The following is a 7,577-nucleotide window of genomic DNA, read 5'->3' as shown; positions in this document are numbered from 1 at the left end:
GAGCTGCCAGCTTGCAGTATGTTTAGCAGGGAAAATTGGGGATTCATGCAGTGTCATCTTCTATGCCACTAACAGCAAATTGGCGCTTCTGTTCCTTTGACAGTACATACCATATGCACGATTCAAATATAACATTAAATGGAATGAGTATTCTGTTCTATTTTTAGAATTGAGTGGTTAAAATACTCCGAGTGTAAATTCAACACCACAAATAAAAAACAAGAACAATTATGATACAAACAGTATGTTTATACTTATGAACAGATTGACATGCACCAGATTCACACATTTACAGACACCCCAGGCATCATAGAATGTTACAGCTTCATCAAATGGAGGTTACATGGTTTTCTATGTAAACAGGATCTTTAAAAGATCAGTCTTCCCCAATTGGAATTGCCTGAATGTTTTGGACTAAATTCACAACATCATAATGGTTGCTTTGGCTGAGGGGAAGGGAATTGTAATAAAACACATCCAAGTTGATTGCTTGGAGAAAGCTGGACTAGATGTTAAAGTGATATTTACAGACCATAAAGAGCACAAGAAAGCAGCTGTAAAACATTAGGAAGCTATAGTGCCAAAGAGTAATGTTGGTAACAGATTAAGTTCTTTACAATGCCAAAATGAATCCTATTCAGTCAAAATCTTACATAAATCTGTCATTTACAGATCCCCATCTCATCCATTTGGAATCCATACAAAATCTTATTGTGTTAACTTGATTGAATAGAAAGTTGATCTAGCTCCAATCTCCTATGATCTTTCTTACAAGACTTCAGTATAAAAGTTATATGGCAATTTTAAAATAAAAAAACCCCAAATATTTATTGATCTGATCAGGTTTGTTTTTTCCATCAATATCAAAACCTAAAACAAATCACGTGAGAATTAAGCCAGAATCTAATAGCTAGAATGGCAAATGTTTCACTTTATCCAGTACTAAATGATGGCTTTTTAAAATCTAAACCACCTGAACGTTGTATTTGGCAATCATGCGAAGAGCCAATAGTTTGTCATATAAATCTTTGTGGTTTTCATTAATGTAAATGGAAGGAAACTACTTACACTGGTATTGAAGGAACAAACCCACCAATCTTACACCATGAGATGATGGCCCACCATTTCTGCATAAATCATCTGAATTTCTAAGTGGATTTGCACAGCTTGCAAAGTTACTTTAGTTAGCTTGGAAACCAAATTTAATATTCTAAAGATTTTTTGATTTAACTTTTAAATAAATTCGTACAACAGCAGTCTGTATAATCAAGTTCTTTTGTTACACTGATTCCTATTGATGGGATTCATTAGTCCCTGCAGTCTCTGCTGCTTGTTACTAGTAGCTTAAAACCAATTCAACTGGCAGTGGTAATAAGAGGCATCAGGTAGAAAGGGTTGATTTAGCTTAATTAAGCTATGATGTACCGTAGCTTAGGATCAACTTTGAATAGTCTACCAGTAACATACATGCCACTATGGCTGGCAGAACTTTATTCTATAGAGACAGATTAGCTGGGACTACTGCTGTAAAATAAAGCCTAGCTTTACTCATCTAAATGCATCAAACTTGAGTCAAAGCCTCTTGCAGGGCATATTTCAAGTAAGTCAGTACTTTAAATTAATAGCTACTTTGCTATTTCATGTAAACAGTGTTGCCGTATGGAGTTTCAGGGCAATAAGTATGAATCTATTATAAATATATTTGACAGCTTTAATTACTAAATTAAATTGCAGACAGCATCAAATTACTGTTATACTAACTGCTTTATTAAACAGTTTGGCTGCATTTTTACACATTTCCTCATTGACTTGACCTACAAGATTCTGGCAATAAAGCTTACAATAGAATGACTATTTGAAGCATTTTTGTGAATAGATTAACTCTTCTGCAATGGCGCCACCGGTCCATATCTACTGGGTTGGAACTGTAGCATTTATTTATTGAATGGACTTTTTTCCACTCATAGAAATGACTAAATTTAGCAAAAAATCAAAAATCCTACTGGAGACAGGGAAGGTCCCCGATTCCCACTTCTTCTTTCAGCCCTTGGCATTATCTCCCATTATATTGTGAAGTATTGCCTGACCCCTCAAAAATGGGAGCAGACCAAGGAGAGGGGAAACTGATAAATATGACCATATCTCCTTCAGTACAGGAATCTTGTGATTAGTGATCTAGAGTTCTTATTCTGGCATGAATACTTGCAACGCATTTATTATTATTCTATACTTTTGGATATTTTTAACTAGAAAAGGAACTAGTTTACAGTCTTAGATATGGCAGTGTAAACTCTGGTTTCTATGATATTCATTAGGTATAAAGACTAATTTTGCCATGCAATAAAAAATGTTAAACTGCATGTTGATGCAAATGAGAATGGATCTAGTTCAATTAATAGCATCTGGTCAACCATAATGCTTCTAAGGGAAATGGACTGAAATAGTGATAATTTAGTTCTCTGTTTATTTATTTTTTGGCTATTATAAACTCTTATTATAGTTAGAAATAATATGGTTAACTCAATAATTTGAATATCACATTTTTAAGAAGTTTTCAGTATAATTGTAATTAGTATAAGTTTGAGTTATCCCATCAATGTGTTATAAAGTCCTGTTATCTTCTGAACATTCAATCTGTATTCAATTCTGTTGAACTGTTTTTGATCCAATTAAATGTACAGATCTTAATTTATGGACTACATCTATTTGCACATTACTGATCTTGTTTATCAACCTGTGCATTACTGATGCATGATTGCCATTTGAACCCAAGCATTGCAATAAAGGCCCAAGTTCATTACTTCTTATAGATCATGATCACAATACACATACAATATGGAATTTCCTATCACAGAACTGAATAAATTTCTCTTTACTTTCCCACAAAATAGGGCCTCTCACCATTTTAGCAATCCTTTATTGAAGATAACAAGTTGGTTATGTTCACTGTATTGTATGAAACATCACAATATCATACTGGGAAGGTACTATCAGTACAGGATTAGACCAGAGCAGACAGTCTGAACAATAAACCATGTTGCATTCTTCGTTCCCTAGCTTTTAACAACCCCCAAAGGAAAATGAAACAAAAAAACAATAGGGACAAATACCTGTTAACATCATCATTTAAAACACCGTTTAACTTACGAGGCTAAAATCTAATGAATAAATAAAATATATTGTGGCAATAATCCTTTCTAGACCATCCCACTGCCAAAAAAAACTTTAAAACAAAACAAAATAAAAACATAACCAAATGTTTGGGAAATCTGGCAAGAGGAACCAGGTTATAAGAGTGTACAAGGATTTACACTCACGTGTAGGTAAGGGGAGGGGGAGGAAGGTTACAGAAAAATACCATGAATTTTATTTCACACAAAACCAGTTGATGACTGTCATTAGCTTAAACTACACACAAGGACAATTACATCCTCGTTTGAAACACAGTTTAAACAAATAGGAAAATGTTTACAAGGCATCCACAGCATGTAAGTCATGTACAGATGGATACATTCATTATTTCCCCTCCCCAATAGCTTTTATTTTATTTTTTTTAGATAAATACTCTTCTCCACTTTCAGCATTAACTTGACTCAATACATGCACAACTCAAAAAGAATTAAGAAAAAAAATAAGGTTATTGCAAAAATAGAATTAAACTAAGAATCTTCAAGTACCTTACATGACGGCCACTCTGTACCATGCCCATTGCTTATAAAATGAAAGGTCACTGAACCCATGAAAATATCTCTAATATTTTCTTAGATTTAAAATAGATAATTTTAGCTGTATTTATAGTAATCTCAAAGTGATAATTTGAACTTTGTAAATAATGCAAACAATTAAAAATTATACCCATATTACACAAGACCTCTCTTTTAAGCTGATAGAAATCAAAGGAAAAAAACTATAGAAAACCACATTTAGAACAAAATCACAATTTACATTATAATAAAGGCAAATATTCAGCATTTAAAAAAACTCGCAGCAATGAGTGAGATGTCAAAGCAAATTACAACTAACCATAAATTAAGTTGTTTGGTTTAAAAAGATGTAGCAAGAGTTTAAAGATGTGTTATACACATGCGTAAAATTTGTATTTGTTTAGATGCCTAAAATCTTCTTATATTATTGCCAAATACACTTTGTTTCAAGCAAGCAATAGGCAACATATCACAATTTGGACACTGTAGGGAAATCCTAACAGTCTGGTAATACAGGTAAAACTGGAAAAATAAAAAATAAAAATACATCCTATAGCATATTGCCCAACTGCATGACTTCCAAAGCCCAGAGCTGCAAAAGATTTCCATCTTGGTAAGGTGAAATAAGTGTCTTGTTACAATTATTTGCACTCAGGTGTTTCACGTATTGTAAGTTTTGTTAAACATAGTGTCTTCAGGGTACAACTACAATCCCATGGTACTTTATGTACATTTAGTGAAGTGCTCCAAGCATTATTCCTTGGTTTTTAGGGCTCTGGCTCCACATTGATGTAACCAATATGCCCAAGGCTGGTAAAAATACTGTAGTATAGGCAATGCTAAGAGTGGCAATATCAGAAAACACAAATATGAACAAATGATGGAAAATCCTAATAATTTCTTTCTGCCCATTTCACAAAATGTTGGAAATCCACCAGAATTTTTCCCTTGTATTGAAGAAAACTGATTAAAAGTTTTTCCCCCTTTTTTCAGATTCAAAAGCATTTTAGTAGATCTGTAAGGCTACCACGGATCTTCTAGATCTCCAGCACCCTACAGGGAAAGAAGAGGAAAACTGTTAGTGCTATATTGACCTTAAAAAAACGAATATCCATATTATTCTGAATTATTACATAGAGAAAGCATGCACAGATGATCAAGAAGACACCATCTTCAGAGACTCAATCATTATTGTTCCACTCTCCCAGCCTTGCAATTTCAATGGTAGGATCAAAAGAATATATTGTCAGGAAAAAAACCCCTAAGCCTCTGTAATCTCCATGATCAATCCAATTTGCCTGTGTTTTCTGCTAGATTCCTAGTTAAAATAAACTGAAGAGGGGTGAAATTGTTTTATCACAAAATGAACATTTTTAAAAATTACAATGAAGGTAGAATTACTTTCAAAAAGTTAATAAAAATCAATTCATTTTTGATAATTATTCTGTTAGTATACATAATATAAGGAAATTAAAAAAACTAAGGCAGTAAATATTCACTAAATTTGTTTGGAGGGGGATGTTTATTGGTTCTATTTATAGAATTTATTATATTAAGACAGAATAGAAATAAAACTTATTAAAGCACCATGATTACTTAAAGAAAGTCAATATGCATTCAGGTTATTCCACATGTTTTTATTTAATTGTAAACAATAACTCTAATAAACACTAATTGTCAGTACATTTTAGGCATTAGATACATAGTGCTATTAAGTGCATCCTGGATACATTTAGAAAAATGGGTACAATTATAATCTCCATACTAGGACAACTTAAATGGCTAAAATTAACTTGCCTTAACTTAAATAGGCAAATGAGTCTTTGAAATGAATTATCCACAAGTCAAATACAAGCATGCAATATCTACATCATTGTCAATCATGGAAAATGAGTTAAAATTCAAGAAACTATAAATGATGGGTTCAGATGGCAATTTTAGGTTTCTCCAAAATTTTAAGTTAGTTCCCCCAATACAATGACCAAGGTGACATTCCTTTTACATATCAAACTCTAATCCAATACCACTGATATTTAAATTCATCAAATATAAGAACACAGATGCTGTGCTCTTTTCTATGTAGGCAGAAGGCAAGCAGTGACAGTGCTGTTAAAACTACATTTTATAATAGCTAAAGTTCCCAGAATGAACACCCTACATACACAGAATGTCTCTTATGCATGTAGTCAGTACATATAAAATTTTTAAAAATCTAATTTTTCAAGACGTAACAAATATGGAGAAAGCAAGTCATTATAAGAACTAAACAATCAGCAACTGTGAGGAAAATGAAAGCATAATATCATTTCATCATATTACTCTGAATCTTCTTTGGGGCTCATTTCAGAATCTTCTTTGGGGATCTGCTCTGTTTCAGCAAGTTGGTGCTCAGATTTTGCTTTAGAGTCTGTCTCTTGAATATGTGATGCATCTGAAGTTGAGGTTGTAGCTGATTCAGCAGTATGTTCTTCTCCCTGAACTTTAGCTAGCCTGTAACTAATGAGCACGTCTTCCAGAAGGTGGCGGTAGTTTCCCCTATGAGTAACTCTCACTTGCCTGAGAGCGTTTGTCAATTTCACCTGTGCTGTACCTTCTGCAGCTTTGCCCTGGTCCTTATTTAAGATTGAATACCCCAGAATCAGTAGTTGAACTAGGATATTTCTAAAATCTTTAATACATTTGACAAACTATTAAAATTTTAAAGTGCTGGTTTCTAGTAAGCCACCTTTCAAAGCAATCTTAGGCCCCCTGGCAAAAAGTTATTTGAGAGATAGGATTTTAAAGAAGTTAATAAAATAATAAAAGTATGAAAAGGTATTTTCATATTTAGTTCATCAATAGCTATGAAATTTAGATTACTGGACATAATTTATAATGTACCGTAGGTGTTCTAAATAAAGACACTTATTTATTGTCCTATATATAAGTACTATATAAATACGTATGTAATTTATATATTATATATTATGTTTTAAGACATAGTAGTATATTCAACAATTTGTGAACAGCTTAAGTAAAATGAATGTTACTTTTTTACCTTTACTTTACCGTTTGTTTTCACCAATTGACTTAAAACTGCCAATGGAAGGTTTTCTGCCACATATAATAATTAGAATATTATGTACTACTTTCTAAGTATATTCTAAGCCAAATCATACTCCAACTCATAAGCTAATGGGCTGATCACCAAACAAATTCTACAGCAAATAAAAAAGAAAAATCCTAAGTCGTTCCATGCTTGATTCTATATGCCTTTAAGATATGAGTTTTCTTTCAAACGTTAACTTAGCTTTGTCCAATACAACTAAGTACAGATAATTTAGGGCCAACACCCTCCCCTCCAAAACCTACCACACAACACAAAAAATATAGAGTAATATCATCTGGTAGGCTAATATAATCGAAGACAGCTTTTTAAAGAGTTAAGTCCAGTACCATGTTTCCTGGAAAATAAGACCCTGTCTTATATTATTTTGAATCCTGAAATAAGTGCTTGGCCTTATTGGCATGCATTCAAAAGCCCGATTGGGCTTATTATCAGGAGATGTATTATTCTGGGGGAAATAGGGTAGTTCTCAAACTTTTGTGCATCATGGATCCCATTTAAATGCCTTTTTTGGCCACAGACTACCAGGACTCAACTCAAGATTTTAATTTAATCACGTTTTCACAAATCCACATGTGATGATATTGTGCTCCCTTCCCTCAGAGGTCTGCAGACCACAGGTTGAGACCCACTGGTTTAGACAACTTCTTATTTGGATCGAAGGCTCAAAAGCATTATGTCTTTATACATCAAATATTGGGGGAAGGGAGAGAAATAGTTAGAAAAGACAGCTGTCTTCATGTCCTACTTGTGGATCTTTCAAATAT

General features: G+C 33.1%; 1 protein-coding gene across 4 annotated transcripts in view; it reads right to left on the bottom strand.

Annotated features, from left to right (window-relative positions):
* Positions 1 to 228: 228 nt before the first annotated feature.
* PPM1B (protein phosphatase, Mg2+/Mn2+ dependent 1B) overlaps positions 229 to 7,577 on the bottom strand; it is a 77,406-nt gene continuing 70,057 nt past the window's right edge. For 2 of the 4 annotated variants that reach the window (XM_070734544.1, XM_070734543.1), the window contains exon 7: positions 229 to 4,757. In XM_070734544.1, coding sequence (XP_070590645.1) covers positions 4,728 to 4,757 — 30 coding nt within the window. In that variant the 3' untranslated portion in view covers positions 229 to 4,727. Of the gene's footprint in view, positions 4,758 to 5,320; positions 6,317 to 7,577 lie in introns of those variants that run through there. The other 2 variants (XM_070734542.1, XM_070734541.1) reach the window with 1 other exon arrangement.

Source organism: Erythrolamprus reginae, chromosome 1, assembly GCF_031021105.1.
Source record: "Erythrolamprus reginae isolate rEryReg1 chromosome 1, rEryReg1.hap1, whole genome shotgun sequence".
Classification (NCBI taxonomy): Eukaryota; Metazoa; Chordata; class Lepidosauria; order Squamata; family Dipsadidae; genus Erythrolamprus; species Erythrolamprus reginae.
The sequence above is the reverse complement of the archived record's forward strand: the minus strand, read 5'-3'. Positions and strand labels throughout refer to the sequence as shown.